Genomic DNA, 16,445 nt, shown 5'->3' with positions numbered 1-16,445 from the left:
GGCTGTGGGGAGGAAGGTTAGTAGGCTCCGGGCAGGGAGGGTTAGGCTGTGGGGAGGAGGGCTAGGGTTAGGCTCCGGGCAGGGAGGGTTAGACTGTGGGGGAGGAGGGTTAGGCTCTGGGCAGGGAGGGTTATGCTGTGGGGAGGAGGGTTAGGGTTAGGCTCCGGGCAGGGAGGGTTAGACTGTGGAGGAGGGTTAGGGTTAGGCTCTGGGCAGGGAGGTTAGGCTTTGGACAGGGAGGGTTAGGCAGTGGGGAGGAAGGATAGGGTTAGGCTCCAGACAGGGAGGGTTAGGCTGTGGGGAGGAGGGTTAGGGTTAGGCTGTGGGAAGGAGGGTTTGGCTGTGGGGAGGAGAGTTAGGGTTAGGCTGTGAGGAGGAGGGTTAGGTTCCGGGCAGGGAGGGTTAGACTGTGGGGAGGAAGGTTAGGGTTAGGCTCCGGGCTGCGAGGGTTAGGCTGTGGGGAGGAAGGTTAGGGTTAGGCTCCGGGCAGGGAGGGTTAGACTATGAGGAGGGGGGTTAGGCTCCATACAGGGAGGGTTAGGCTGTGGGGAGGAAGGTTAGGGTTAGGCTCCGGGCAGAGAGTGTTAGGCTCCGGGCAGGGAGGGTTAGGCTGTGAGGAGGAAGGTTAGGTTATGGGAAGGAGGGTTAGGCTCCGGGCAGGGAGGGTTATACTGTGGCGAGGAAGGTTAGGGTTAGGCTCCGGGCAGCGAGGGTTAGGCTGTGGGGAGGATGGTTAGGCTTAGGCTCCGGGCAGAGAGGGTTAGGCTCCGGGCAGGGAGGGTTAGGCTGTGAGGAGGGAAGGTTAGGCTGTGGGGAGGAGTTTTAGGGTTAGGCTCCGGGCAGGGAGGGTTATACTGTGGCGAGGAAGGTTAGGGTTAGGCTCTGGGCAGGGAGGGTTAGACTGTGAGGAGGGAGGGTTAGGCTGTGGGAGGAGGGTTAGGCTCCGGGCAGGGAGGGTTAGACTGTGGGGAGGAGGGTTAGGGTTAGGCTCCGGGCAGGGAGGGTTAGGCTGTGGGGAGGGAAGGTTAGGTTATGGGGAGGAGGGTTTAGGGTTAGGCTCCGGGCAGGGAGGGTTAGGCTGTGGGGAGGAGGGCTAGGGTTAGGCTCCGGGCAGGGAGGGTTAGACTGTGGGGGAGGAGGGTTAGGCTCTGGGCAGGGAGGGTTAGACTGTGGGGGAGGAGGGTTAGGCTCTGGGCAGGGAGGGTTAGGCTGTGGGGAGGGAAGGTTAGGTTATGGGGAGGAGGGTTTAGGGTTAGGCTCCGGGCAGGGAGGGTTAGGCTGTGGGGAGGAGGGCTAGGGTTAGGCTCCGGGCAGGGAGGGTTAGACTGTGGGGGAGGAGGGTTAGGCTCTGGGCAGGGAGGGTTATGCTGTGGGGAGGAGGGTTAGGGTTAGGCTCCGGGCAGGGAGGGTTAGACTGTGGAGGAGGGTTAGGGTTAGGCTCCGGGCAGGGAGGTTAGGCTTTGGACAGGGAGGGTTAGGCAGTGGGGAGGAAGGATAGGGTTAGGCTCCAGACAGGGAGGGTTAGGCTGTGGGGAGGAGGGTTAGGGTTAGGCTGTGGGAAGGAGGGTTAGGCTGTGGGGAGGAGAGTTAGGGTTAGGCTGTGAGGAGGAGGGTTAGGTTTCGGGCAGGGAGGGTTAGACTGTGGGGAGGAAGGTTTGGGTTAGGCTCCGGGCTGCGAGCGTTAGGCTGTGGGGAGGAAGGTTAGGGTTAGGCTCCGGGCAGGGAGGGTTAGACTGTGAGGAGGGGGGTTAGGCTCCATACAGGGAGGGTTAAGCTGTGGGGAGGAAAGTTAGGGTTAGGCTCCGGGCAGAGAGTGTTAGGCTCCGGGCAGGGAGGGTTAGGCTGTGAGGAGGAAGGTTAGGTTATGGGAAGGAGGGTTAGGCTCCGGGCAGGGAGGGTTATACTGTGGCGAGGAAGGTTAGGGTTAGGCTCCGGGCAGGGAGGGTTAGGCTGTGGGGAGGATGGTTAGGCTTAGGCTCCGGGCAGAGAGGGTTAGGCTCCGGGCAGGGAGGGTTAGGCTGTGAGGAGGGAAGGTTAGGCTGTGGGGAGGAGTTTTAGGGTTAGGCTCCGGGCAGGGATGGTTATACTGTGGCGAGGAAGGTTAGGGTTAGGCTCTGGGCAGGGAGGGTTAGACTGTGAGGAGGGAGGGTTAGGCTTTGGGGAGGAGGGTTAGGGTTAGGCTCCTGGCAGGGTGGGTTAGACTGTGGGGAGGAGGGTTAGGGTTAGGCTCCGGGCAGGGAGGGTTAGGCTGTGGGGAGGGAAGGTTAGGTTATGGGGAGGAGGGTTTAGGGTTAGGCTCCGGGCAGGGAGGGTTAGGCTGTGGGGAGGAGGGCTAGGGTTAGGCTCCGGGCAGGGAGGGTTAGACTGTGGGGGAGGAGGGTTAGGCTCTGGGCAGGGAGGGTTAGACTGTGGAGGAGGGTTAGGGTTAGTCTCCGGGCAGGGAGGTTAGGCTTTGGACAGGGAGGGTTAGGCAGTGGGGAGGAAGGATAGGGTTAGGCTTCAGACAGGGAGGGTTAGGCTGTGGGGAGGAGGGTTAGGGTTGGGCTGTGGGAAGGAGGGTTAGGCTGTGGGGAGGAGAGTTAGGGTTAGGCTGTGAGGAGGAGGGTTAGGTTCCGGGCAGGGAGGGTTAAACTGTGAGGAGGAAGGTTAGGGTTAGGCTCCGGGCAGGGAGGGTTAGGCTGTGGGGAGGAAGGTTAGGGTTAGGCTCCGGGCAGGGAGGGTTAGGCTGTGAGGAGGAAGGTTAGGTTATGGGAAGGAGGGTTAGGCTCCGGGCAGGGAGGGTTATACTGTGGCGAGGAAGGTTAGGGTTAGGCTCCGGGCAGCGAGGGTTAGGCTGTGGGGAGGAAGGTTAGGCTTAGGCTCGGGGCAGAGAGGGTTAGGCTCCGGGCAGGGAGGGTTAGGCTGTGAGGAGGGAAGGTTAGGCTGTGGGGAGGAGGGTTAGGGTTAGGCTCCGGGCAGGGAGGGTTATACTGTGGCGAGGAAGGTTAGGGTTAGGCTCTGGGCAGGGAGGGTTAGACTGTGAGGAGGGAGGGTTAGGCTGTGGGGAGGAGGGTTAGGGTTAGGCTCCGGGCAGGGAGGGTTAGGCTGTGGGGAGGGAAGGTTAGGTTATGGGGAGGAGGGTTTAGGGTTAGGCTCCGGGCAGGGAGGGTTAGGCTGTGGGGAGGAGGGCTAGGGTTAGGCTCCGGGCAGGGAGGGTTAGACTGTGGGGGAGGAGGGTTAGGCTCTGGGCAGGGAGGGTTAGACTGTGGCGGAGGGTTAGGGTTAGGCTCCGGGCAGGGAGGTTAGGCTTTGGACAGGGAGGGTTAGGCTGTGGGGAGGAAGGATAGGGTTAGGCTCCAGACAGGGAGGGTTAGGCTGTGGGGAGGAGGGTTAGGGTTGGGCTGTGGGAAGGAGGGTTAGGCTGTGGGGAGGAGAGTTAGGGTTAGACTGTGAGGAGGAGGGTTAGGTTCCGGGCAGGGAGGGTTAGACTGTGAGGAGGAAGGTTAGGGTTAGGCTCCGGGCTGCGAGGGTTAGGCTGTGGGGAGGAAGGTTAGGGTTAGGCTCCGGGCAGGGAGGGTTAGACTGTGAGGAGGGGGGTTAGGCTCCATACAGGGAGGGTTAGGCTGTGGGGAGGAAGGTTAGGGTTAGGCTCCGGGCAGAGAGGGTTAGGCTCCGGGCAGGGAGGGTTAGGCTGTGAGGAGGAAGGTTAGGTTATGGGAAGGAGGGTTAGGCTCCAGGCAGGGAGGGTTATACTGTGGCGAGGAAGGTTAGGGTTAGGCTCCGGGCAGCGAGGGTTAGGCTGTGGGGAGGAAGGTTAGGCTTAGGCTCGGGGCAGAGAGGGTTAGGCTCCGGGCAGGGAGGGTTAGGCTGTGAGGAGGGAAGGTTAGGCTGTGGGGAGGAGGGTTAGGGTTAGGCTCCGGGCAGGGAGGGTTATACTGTGGCGAGGAAGGTTAGGGTTAGGCTCTGGGCAGGGAGGTTTAGACTGTGAGGAGGGTGGGTTAGGCTGTGGGGAGGAGGGTTAGGGTTAGGCTCCGGGCAAGGAGGGTTAGGCTGTGGGGAGGGTTAGGGTTAGGCTGCGGGATAGGAGGGTTAAGGTTATGCTACGGGAAAGGTGGGTTAGGAGCAGGGTTAGGGTTACCAAATTCTGTATGTATTCTGACTGTCAGCACCCTGATTGCCGGCATCCCGTACCCAACCCTTCTCGAGGGACTTGTTGCTGTACCTCAAAAAGATTGCTGGTAAATCCTTGTACTTTCATCCATAACTTTTGCTTTTAAAGGATCAACGTAGTCCGTTCCCCATTGCAGGAATCACACATGTCAAATCCTTTCCTTCATGCTACTGAAATCTTCACCTTTTAGCATTAGCAGCACCACACAGAAGACTTTTCCCACCTACTGTATCCAGCTCATTGTGCAAGGTACTTCCAGTCACATGCTGGATAACTGACTAATCTGTGACAATGTGCTTCTCGATCTTCCCTGGAACTACTGACAACTTTTCTGGCACTGCATATTACAACATGCACTAGCAGCCATTGACTGGAAGAGCATACAGGTACTTGTAGAACCACAAGCACCAGCATGTGCTTTTGGTTCTAAATTCCCTGAAAGGCTTGATGCTGAAAGGTGAATGCAAAACTTTTGGTTTCGCTTCCAACTTTCTTGCTCCCCAAACTCCAATCTTTGCACGAGGTCGGGCGAGCTGGCACTTCCATTAAATTATGAGGATAAGGTACTTTGGGCACGGTAAGTGTAACTGGGCGCTGTGATGCCAGCATATAAAGTTCCCCTTATAGCCCCCATGCTTTTATAAAGTGCATCCAGTGTCAGCACTACAGTATCTAGGCTGCACATACACTATTAGAGGTTCTGTCGTCTGCCTGATGTCACAGGGCTCCTGCCTTATTATCACTTATCAGCAAAGATGTTTTCTCTAACACCCTGGCAGAGATGAATAGGACACATGTGTGATTCATTGTGTTACTAAACAACAGGGTGAGAAGAACACACTGACATCAGTAATATTTACCCTGTGACACCTCCACATCAGGCTGTTAGCGAAGAGTCAGACATTGCTTCTCCATAGCAGACGAGGTGTCATCAGTGGTAACAATATACTGTATAAGGAGAGGACCCCTGTTAGAAGCTGCATATTTCATGTGTCCTGCATATTATTTATATTCGCTTCTTAAAGCTATACTGCATTTGGCTCATGTACTTTTATTTGGGTCTACTTGTGTGAAATGCTTGGGTGTTGTATACAACAGGCTATATCCTGGAATGTAGTCGGCATCCCGGCGTGCGGAATGCCGACGGTCTGAATCCTGGCGCCAAAATCCCGAAGGTAAGTATAGGGGTGTTAGGGGGAGGTTAGGGTTAGGCATTAAGGGGAGGGTTAGGCACCGGGTAGGGAGTGTTAGGATTAGGGTGAGGGGAGGTTAGGTTTAGGCACTAAGGGTGGGGGGTTTAGGCACCGGGGACAGGGTTTTAGGTTTAGGGTGGAGGGAGGAGGAGGTTAGGTTTAGGCACTAGGGTGGAAGGTTAGGATTAGGCATCGGGGAGGGAGGGTTAGGATTAGGTTGAGGGGAGGGTGAGGTTAGGTTTAGACACTAGGGGGGGAGGTTAGGGTAGGGTTTAGAAAAATACTTACATGTCTTCCTTATGTGTGTCGGGATACTGGCTGTCGGGATGCTGCTTTTGGTATTGTGACCAGCGCCATCCCTACAGCCGGGATTTCATACCCAGCCCCTATATCCTAACGTATACCATTGCTTATCCACAATAGAGGCATTCACTGCTTCATCATGTCTAGTGCCTGGATAGGCTACAGACTCAGTGATGTCACTGGCTCCTAGAGAATGTATAGGATTTAGCCTCAGTGATGTCATTGGTTCCTAGTGAGTGAATAGACTGTATCCACAGTAATGTCACTGGTTCCAAATGAATGGCTAGACTGCATTCTCAGTGATGGCACTGGTTCCTAGTGAATGGGTAGGATATAGCCTCAGTGATGTCACTGGATCCTAGTGAATGAATAGACTGCATCCACAGTGATGTCACTGGTTCCTAATCAATGGATAGGCTACAGACTCAGTGATGTCACTGGTTCCTAGTGAATGGTCAGGCTGCACTCTCAGTGATGTCACTGGTTCCTAATCATTGGATAGGCTACAGGCTCAGTGATGTCACTAGTTCCTAGTGAATGTATAGGCTGCATTCTAAGTGATGTCACTGATTCCTAGTGAATGGGTAGGATATAGCCTCAGTGATGTCACTGGATCCTAGTGAATGAATAGACTACATCCACAGTGATGTCACTGGTTCCTAATCAATGGATAGGCTACAGACTCAGTGATGTCACTGGTTCCTAGTGAATGGTCAGGCTGCACTCTCAGTGATGTCACTGGTTCCTAATCATTGGATAGGCTACAGGCTCAGTGATGTCACTAGTTCCTAGTGAATGTATAGGCTGCATTCTAAGTGATGTCACTGATTCCTAGGAAATGTAGGCTACATTCTCGGTAATGTCACTGCTTACCAGTGAATGGATAGGATATATCCTCAGTGATGTCAATGGGTAATAGTGAATGGAGAGGCTGCATTCTCAGTGATGTCACTGATTCCTAGTGAATGGGTAGGCTGCATTCCCAGTAATGTCACTGGTTGCCAGTGAATGGATAGGATATATCCTCAGTGATGTCAATGGGTACTATTGAATGGATAGGCTGCATTCTCAGTGATGTCACTGGCTCCTAGTGAGTGGATAGGCTGCTTTCTCAGTGATGTCACTGGTTCCTAGTAAATGGATAGACTGCATTCTCAGTGATGGCACTGGTTCCTAATGAATGGATAGGATATAGCCTCAGTGATGTCACTGGATCCTAGTGAATGGGTAGGCTGTATTCTAAGTGATGTCACTGATTCCTAGGAAATGTAGACTACATTCTTGGTAATGTCACTGGTTGCCAGTGAATGGATTGGATATATCCTCAGTGATGTCAATGGGTACTAGTGAATGGATAGGATATATCCTCAGTGATGTTGCTGGTTTCTAGTGAATGGTTGGGCTGCATTCTCAGTGATGTCACTGGTTCCTAGTGAATGGATAGGCTGCATTCTCAGTGATGTCACTGGATCCTAGTGAATGGGTAGGCTGCATTCTCAGTGATGTCACTGGTTCCTAGTGAATGGATAGACTGCATTCTCAGTGATGTCATTGGTTCCTAGTGAATGGGTAGGCTGCATTCCCAGTAATGTCACTGGTTCGGCTGCATTCTCCGTAATGTCATTGGTTGCCAGTGAATGGATAGGATATGTCTTCAGTGATGTCAGTGGGTATTAGTGAATGGATAGGCTGCATTCTCAGTGATGTCACTGGTTCCTAGTGAATGGATAATTGCATTCACAGTGATGTCACTGGTTTCTAGTGACTGTATAGGCTACATTCTCAGTGATGTCACTGGTTCCTAGTGAATGGGTAGGCTGCATTCCCAGTGATGTCACTGGATTCTAGTGACTGGGTAGGCTTACTCAAGTGTTTGTTGCATCTGATACACTACACGTTGTAGGCCCACTACTCAGGAACGTCCCCCCTGTACTGTTTGCATCTCACGCACTGCCCTAGGTGCCTATACCTGTGTTGGACATTTCCGCTTGTTGTTTTGTGTTTTTTTGAGGACCTGCAAACTTGTTCCAGACTGTCTAGTTCTAGTATAGTAACCTCTGTAGGACTCCGCAGAAATAGTTGCGCGTACTGATAACTGGAAAACCAAGTCCTATCCTTACTCCGTCAGACCACTTCCAATACCCAGGGCCAGCTGGAGCCACCCAACTAGTGCAGTTTGTTTCTATGGTCATGTGACAATGATATCTAAAGCTATCTTGATTATATGAAATAACTGTGTGGGTAGGGTTATTAATTGTTGTAAAACAAACTATTTAGTGGAATATTGGCATGTAAAAAATAGCTGTGTGTAATGTATGAGTAAGCGATGGATCCAAAGACATTCCCATGTGTTTGGTCAGTACTAACCCTGAGGCCCCCTATTAGGAGCATTGTAGAGCAATTTAGAGCTAGGTGAGTCTCCGGCAGCTGCATTTGGTAAAGGCCGTCCCTTTATCATGTCAGACTGTGCGTGCAGGTTTTTACATAGCAAGCAATCAGATTCCACTTAACATTTATCTTGCACCTTCTAAAAGATAATGGAAGGGATGTACTAAAGGCGAAAATGCGGTAAAACCCCCGAAATTGCCATTTTCGGGGGTCTTACTGCATTCCCCAAATGCACTAAGCACCGGAATGCAGTGCATTCTGGTGCCTTCTCCCGATGGGCTTTTTATCAGGACGATCTCCCTTCCAAACCCACCCAAACCCCCCCCCGTGGCCCGCGGCTTATGGGCATGCGCAGAAGTACGCCAGAGGGACTTCTGGGTGTTAAACCCGGAATTCCCTCTGTCCGGAGCCATAGCAAAAGACCAGGGCCATAGGGAGGGTGGTGCGGCCGGTGCCTCCACACAGGGCGGAATCCTCCAAGGTCACCGGCTGCAACCTACCCGGCTTCGGGGGTCTGCAGGAAGAGACCTCCTGTAGTGCTACGCGGCTCTCACAGAGCAACGCCGAAGAAACCCCAGCCCTCCACCCTTCCGTTGGCTGAGAAGGTATGTCCATACGGGAATGGGGGGGGGGGGGCGAGCAAGAGGGGCGGCGGTGCAGCACAGAGCACACTGCCGTCCTGATACGGCGCTGCAAAGGACGGCTCTTATTGGGTATGTACCCAATGCCAGGCATGTAACCAAAGCCAGGCAGGATGTACCGCATCGCTGATACGATGCTTAGTACATCCCGCCCAATAGCTAGAATCTGATTGGTTGCTATGGGCAACATCTCCACATCTAAAAAAATCTGCTCCTTAATATACCGCTAAGTACTTGCTGTAACATCATTATGTGTCTTTCTACCCTGCCAGGACACACTCCGTGAGTGCAACGGCGATGACAAGCACTGCCTCAGCTACCTGCCCATCATCTCCCCCGTCTACTTCGTCACCTTCGTCCTCATTGCGCAGTTTGTCCTGGTGAATGTGGTGGTGGCTGTTCTGATGAAGCACCTTGAGGAGAGCAATAAAGAGGCCAAGGAGGACGCTGAGATGGACGCCGAGATCGAAATGGAGATGTCCAGGGCAATTACCCCAGCTGGTGGCGGAAGCAACCCAGTATCAGATGGCAAGGGAATGGGCGGCGCCCAGGTGCCACTGAAGAGAGAGCTACCAGTCCTGTTGGCGCAAGCCAGGGTAAATTCAGTGCATGTCTGCAATTATTTATTGTTATTACTGGTGGGGGTGGCAATAGTTTGGTTCAGGGTCAGTAAAATACGAGAAAAATCTGATTTATGCTTCCCCTAAAGTTATTATAACATCCGAAAAGCTGTACTGGCTTAATTCCTGGCACCGCTGTAGTCATACTATGGTACAATCTACGTGTGGAAGCAGCCATTTTGTGGGTTGAACTAATATTCATGTCAGTGCTGCCTCATGCCTGAATCTTACTACAGCCCACCAAGTGTCTGTCTTCACTCCAGGTTCTGTTTAACCTAGAGGTTAAAAAAGCAACAGAGACGTGACCCCTTGGACATCTGAGTTTAAGGAAAGTGGACCTGTTGCTTACACATACTGAAGGCAGCCATTTTGTAAGCCGCACCCATAGTTCTCAGTCATATCACTTGCTAATCTACTTGTTGCATTGTCATAGACATTGTGTTTAGGTGACAAGTGCTCTTTAGGGCTAAGTATGTAGGCCACAACAAATCCCCCCCCCCCCCCCACAACCTCCCCCCTTTGCTGTGCAAAGTATACATCAGTATTTCTGAGGTATAAGTGAGAATTCCTTCCCGAATCTGGGAGCATGAGATGAATGTAGGTTTACTAGTTGGGCCTAATCAGGAGAGTATATGATAAATCTAGTCCTATTCCTAGTAGTATGTGCTTAATAATTGTTTGTTTCCCCAATCTTGCCCTGAAGGCGGCACTGAGCCAGGACAATGTGACTTTATTGATCCCAGAATCATTGGAGGCTTCTGTTGTGCTGAAGGAGAAACGACCAGCCTCCCCCATACCCTTCCAGCAGGTTTTCCCACTTCCCTTCCAGCCCTGCGCCTACGGGCCTGAGGTGAATCCGCGCCCTCTGTCTCTGTGTATTGTGTGGCAACTGCAGCCGTGCTTTCTGTGGCTTCCCTGCCTCTGTCACTAAGCTCTTCTGTCTCCCTGCTCTTTCCTCACCGCCTGGGTGACGGGGGTCCACCGCTTCGTGTATTATACCGTCCTAAACGCAGCATTTATCACAGCCGCCTAGTGGAAGACAGTGGTGGAAAAAGACTTCAAATTGCAGAAGAGGGAGTAATACAGATGAGTGTTGCTAACATTTATAGGCATACAGCACATATATATATATATATATATATATAATAGGGCTGGAGGATTTACCTCACAGATTAGCCCAGCTTGATATGGAGGCACCAATTTGACTGGCTGAATCTAATTATGCAGCCACTCAATTAGCTGGGAGACGGTGACATCACTGAGGCTCCATTCTTGTGGATTGTGAATCAGCCCACAAAAATGGCTGAGTAGGTGGGATACTAATTCAGGGTCGGTCGTATTTAAAATCTGCCCTTGGCATTGAGTCAACATACCCAAAGTTAGTGATTGAGCACGGCACAATGCTTATGGTTCTATATTATTATTATTTTTGTGTGGAGCGGAGGTGAACTAAGATTAAGTACTAAAAACAATCTGGAAAACAATCTGGAAAAAATATAAATAAACGCTATATAAGCCCTTTCCATGTTGCCCCCTGACCAGTGCTGCCCTAGGCAAGTGCCTAGTTTGCCTGCCTCAATTCCCAACTGTTGGTTGGGAATTGAGAGTAGATTTGGGAGCCTATCTATATATATATATCTATCTATATATTATAATATATATAAATACACCTCACAACATTGCATGTGACTATGCGATACGGGCTCATGAGAAGTTTTCCCAGTGGGCTAGATTATTTCCATCCTGTTTCCTGTCTATGCCACGCACACCATGACAGGTGCATGCAGCACCCATCACCACTCTTCTATTATGATGGAGAGGGAGATAGGTCATATCTCCCCAACTTCCAGCCCAATCAGGACAAAGCTCTCTCAATAGAGACAGTTGGACAGAGCTACCAAGTTTGGACTGTCCTGCCTATATCAGGCTAGTTGGGAGGTTGTATGCACACAGGTCTAGGTACCCTAGAGGAACAATGTTGTTATGTAAATACTGAACATCATGTGCAGATGTGTCTCCATACAGCTATCCTCAAATTGAGCCAAATAGCCCTGTAGAGCATTGTAGACATAGCTGCGCCAAAACACGAGTCCTAAGCACCTAGTACACTATAAGCAAACTAAGACGTAGAATTGAGGAAGAAGTAGCTCGATGGTGGAAAAAGTCGCAAAATGATAAAAAAGTGCACAATCTAGGGTAAAAAGGCAAAAGACAGGTCCGATAAGAGTGACCCGAGCCATGCATCGTTCTCCTTAATCTGTGACTTTAAATCAATTCCTTTGCTACAAAAATACTAATCCTAAACACCTAAAACACCATAAACAAAGTAGGATGCAAAATTGAGGAAAAACTTTTGCACGGGAATCGAGGCAGACATCTTGCGCCATTTAACGCAAAAAGGGTAGGTGTATTAGGTCACATCTGTATTCTGTATTTCAGTTATTCTGCATTCATTAACACGGCTCACAAGATGTAGGAATAGCGCAAAGTGCAGGTACACACTCGGCGATGACCCAAAACCTATTCAATTATTATTCGCAGCAGTTTTAGGTTTGTTGGACAATCGGGTTCCTGTCTGAATTGCAGGATGTACTGTACAGCCAGCTGTAAATGTGCACTGTGCTTTGCTAACACGAGTCTGATACTGTTGTCTGATATGCATTATATATGGGATCACCGGCATCAATGAATGTCCAGAGCCTCACGCATTAAATGGGCACCTTACTAACATTTTGGGCCAAATGTAATAGGGTGTCAGTTTTAGTAACAGTACAAACTCGCACTTTCTCGCACTTTTAAAAAGTGCGAGTTTGTTCTGAAACTCGCAAATTCAATAGCCTGTGAACTTTTCAGCTCGAGGCTACTGCATTTGCGAGTGCAGGCGAGTTTAGGACTATGTAAACTGACACCTTTTAATGCGAGTAGCATTAAAAGGTGTGAGTTTTAGAGAAGCCATCACAGATCAGTGAGATCCGTGATGGCTTCTGTGTGTGTGTAAAAAAAAAAAAAAACGTGCACCCCCTCCCCAAAAGCATAACCAGCCCCGGGCTTTATAAAGCCTGTTCTGGTTCTAAATATACAGGGGCCAAAATGCGTAGGGAGCCCCTGTATATTAAGAACCAGCACAGGGCTTTATTGAGCTGGTCCTGGTTCTGAAAATCAGGGGACAAAATGAGTAGGGGTCCCCTGAAAAGTCCAGAACCAGCACCGAACTCTTTCTAGCAGGGGGATAATGCCACAGCCAGGGAAAACCTTTCACCAGTTTCCCCGGCCAAAGCATTATCCCTGACTGCTAGTCAGTCCAGGCCGGGGATCCCTGGGGAGTTGGGTACCCCCCCAATAAAGGGGTCCCCCTCTCCAGGGCACCCCAGGCCTAGACTGATACCCCGGGGCTATCCCCGGCACCCTAGGGCGGTGGGTGCCGGGTTGATAGTGTAAAGTGTAAAATTACATTTTCCATATTGTCTTTATTTGTAGAACCACAAGTACCAGCAAGCCTTCCCTGCATGCTGGTATTTGGAGAACCACAAATACCAGCATGCGGGGCATTACGGGCCCGCTGGCACTTGTAGTTCCACAACCAAAGAAATACGTAAATAAACAAACTGACACCGTGAAAGTATAATTTTAATAAAACATACATGCACACTCACACTCACACATACTCACCTAGTATCCGAAGTAATCCATAGGGGTGTACCTGAAAAAAAAAATCCATACTCACCTCTCCTATGCTTAGATCACGTCCACTTGTCCGAGTAGGCAATCCAGGGGTTAAAATAAAATAAAAAATAAAAAACGAACCATACGGACCGAGCAAAGGTATGTGTGTACACATACCTTTGCTCCGCGTAAATGACCGGGGAACACGTGTGCCCCGTCAGTGAAGGGGCCGCCAGCCAATCAGGGAGCATCTCCGTCGGAGCAGCTCCCTGATTAGCTGAATGCGGCCAGCCTGTGTGTTCCATAGACGTCTATGGTGAGAAATCCCCATAGCCGTCTATTGTGGGAACCGCTACATCGTAGCCGCAAGATTAATTGAGGTTAATCTTGTGGTTACATCAATGATACAATGTCACGACATTGTATCAGTGATGTAACCACAAGATTAACCTCAATTAATCTTGCGGCTACGATGTAGCGGTTCCCACAATAGACGGCTATGGGGATTTCTCACCATAGACGTCTATGGAACACACAGGCTGGCTGCATTCAGCTAATCAGGGAGCTGCTCCGACGGAGATGTTCCCCGGTCATTTACGCGGAGCAAAGGTATGTGTACACACATACCTTTGCTCGGTCCGTATGTTTCGTTTTTTTTTCCGTTTTTTATTTTAACCCCTGGATTGCCTACTTGCGGAAGAGGACGTGATCGACGCATAGGAGAGGTAAGTATGGATTTTTTTTTCCAGGTACACCCCTATGGATTACTTCGGATACTAGGTGAGTATGTGTGAGTGTGAGTGTGCATGTATGTTTTATTAAAATTATACTTTCACGGTGTCAGTTTGTTTATTTACGTATTTCTTTAGTTGTGGAACTACAAGTGCCAGCGGGCCCGTAATGCCCCGCATGCTGGTATTTGTGGTTCTCCAAATACCAGCATGCAGGGGAGGCTTGCTGGTACTTGTGGTTCTACAAATAAAGACAATATGGAAAATGTAATTTTACACTTTACACTATCAACCCGGCACCCACCGCCCTAGGGTGCCGGGGATAGCCCCGGGCTATCAGTCTAGGCCTGGGGTGCCCTGGAGAGGGGTACCCCTTTATTGGGGGGGTACCCAACTCCCCAGGGATCCCCGGCCTGGACTGACTAGCAGTCAGGGATAATGCTTTGGCCGGGGAAACTGGTGAAAGGTTTTCCCTGGCTGTGGCTGTGGAAAGGTTTTTCCCTGGCTCTTTCTAGCATCCCCCTGCTAGAAAGAGTTCGGTGCTGGTTCTGGACTTTTCAGGGGACCCCTACTCATTTTGTCCCCTGATTTTCCAGAACCAGGACCAGCTCAATAAAGCCCTGTGCTGGTTCTTAATATACAGGGGCCCCCTACGCATTTTGGCCCCTGTATTTTTAGAACCAGAACAGGCTTTATAAAGCCCGGGGCTGGTTATGCTTTTGGGGAGGGGGTGCACGTCATTTTTTTTTAATTAAAAACATTTAACATAAGTACACACAGAGACATGTACATATCATGGATATGTGCATGTTTCTGTGTTAATCTGACCTGCTCAGGATGTACTCGCTAGCCTGAAGCAGGTCTATTATTTGGGGACTTTTGGTAATCTTTTTTTTGCGAGTCTGAAACAGACACTCTATTACATTGGGCGAGTTGATTGTTTTCAATGTGAAAACATCTGGATGCGAGTTTGAGAATGGAGAGTTTTAGTAACTCTGAAAAATGCGAGTTTTAGTGAACAGACACTCCATTACATTGGAGAGTTGTGAAAAATTGCGAGTTTAGCACCAAACTCGCAATTTACCAAAACAGACTACCTATTACATTTGGCCCTTTGTCTTGTTTTTGTTTAATATACTTCCTGAAGACGCATGGGTCACTGTATTCTAGGGTTCCCATCATTTTTTAAAGGATTGTCAACTTTCTTAGTAAACCAAAGTAAACTTTCACCCCTTTACTTAGAACCATTGTTACAGTAAGTCACGCGTGGCTGACTGTCCCAGAAGCCCTAACGGCTGGAGCACCCATCTTTATTACTCTCCTGGGTGATTAGAGTGTAGAGCTGAGCTCTGTGTCATCTCAGGTCTGCCATTAGGGAGGCCTCTTCCCATTATCTCCCAGCTAACAAGACCGATCTGTGTTCCCTCCGCAGGATGATGATGTCTACATGAGGGATGGGACCGGATCCCAAAACCTGCTGACTGTCAGAAAAGTCTCTGTCTCCAGGATGCTCTCGTTACCCAATGACAGCTACATGTTCCGCCCTGTTCTGCCAGCAAAGTCTTCATACCCTCTGCGTGAAGTGGAGCCCTATGGGGATGACTCTCCGAAAGGTATCCTAATGTCTGAGAGTTACGGGATCCCTTAATCCGATGATGTACTTTGACATTTTAATTGTCTCAGTAACAGGTGTAATATGAGTTTGATTAACGTTATTTATGTAATGTGCTTAATCCTATTGCCTATCCTCACTCCCTTAAATCTCTTCTGCTGATGCAGAAAGAAATGGGCAGGGGAAGTGGGTTCCACATAGGAAGCTGGAGAGTCAGGCTGCACACTGTCTGGCTTATTGTAACTTTACATACTACAACAGAAGCTGCACAAAACTTACATTGTTGTTAATTCTTTACTTCTGGTTTCATCTCTTTTTGAAATGGGTGGGAATAATTTTGCATCGGAAATCTGTTTCGCTCATACTCTGTGTTCACTAAACTTGCCAGGTACTAGGTAGAGTATCTGGACATCTTGTCTTAACTACTGTATGAAACTGAAAGATCATCGGGATATAATAGAAATACGTTTATACACCCATACAAGCAAGTGATGTTTCGACCTCCAGGTTATAGCCTGACAAAGGTCCTTGCGAGTGAAACAACAACGCTTTGGAGATGTTACTAAAGCTCAGATTTAATTGCCGTTCCTTTATTGTCTTGTAATTAGAGAACCATGGGTGTATCCTGACCACATCGTGCCTCACAATAATGCAGAGCTAACTCCACCAAGAGCAAAACCCCTGACTGTACAACATGATTGTACGCCAGTCGTGGACTGACCCCCACTTTACCTCTCTCTTCTGTAGGATCACTTCTGTCTGTCCATTCCCAACCGAGTGAACCTGGCATCCCTCTTAAAGTACCGGTGGACTGCCAACCATTACCCTCTGCAAGCTGCTATATGGATCCCGAGGATATGCCTAAAATCGCACCTCCATGTTTGGTCTCGAGAACGCCCAGCCTAAACAGATTGCTGCGTAGGCAGGTAATGATGGTAAATCCTTAACCAGGAAGAAAACCCCTATTCAGATTTTAAAAATACAACTTGTAGATAGACCCCTGGGACCTTTTCTGGTTGATTAGTGGTAATAGTCGGCAATACAGCATATGGTTTCCATTGTGTGCAATGCTGGAAGTTCACCATAGTACCACCCAAACACAGGTACATCTTTAAAATAGGGTGTGTACATTTAAATGTAATTG

The 16,445-nt window shown here is 49.8% G+C and overlaps 1 protein-coding gene across 4 annotated transcripts in view; it reads left to right on the top strand.

Annotated features, from left to right (window-relative positions):
- Nucleotides 1-16,445, top strand: part of CACNA1H (calcium voltage-gated channel subunit alpha1 H) — a 577,698-nt gene that overhangs the window by 559,613 nt on the left and 1,640 nt on the right. For 3 of the 4 annotated variants that reach the window (XM_088464812.1, XM_088464811.1, XM_088464814.1), the window contains 4 exons: nt 8,948-9,271; nt 9,999-10,145; nt 15,122-15,302; nt 16,049-16,227. In XM_088464812.1, coding sequence (XP_088320938.1) covers nt 8,948-9,271; nt 9,999-10,145; nt 15,122-15,302; nt 16,049-16,227 — 831 coding nt within the window. The remainder of the gene's footprint in view (nt 1-8,947; nt 9,272-9,998; nt 10,146-15,121; nt 15,303-16,048; nt 16,228-16,445) is intronic. The other variant, XM_088464813.1, reaches the window with a different exon arrangement.

This window comes from Taudactylus pleione, unplaced genomic scaffold, assembly GCF_031769625.1.
Source record: "Taudactylus pleione unplaced genomic scaffold, aTauple2 ptg000061l, whole genome shotgun sequence".
In the NCBI taxonomy this organism is placed as follows: domain Eukaryota; kingdom Metazoa; phylum Chordata; class Amphibia; order Anura; family Myobatrachidae; genus Taudactylus; species Taudactylus pleione.
The sequence above is the reverse complement of the archived record's forward strand: the minus strand, read 5'-3'. Positions and strand labels throughout refer to the sequence as shown.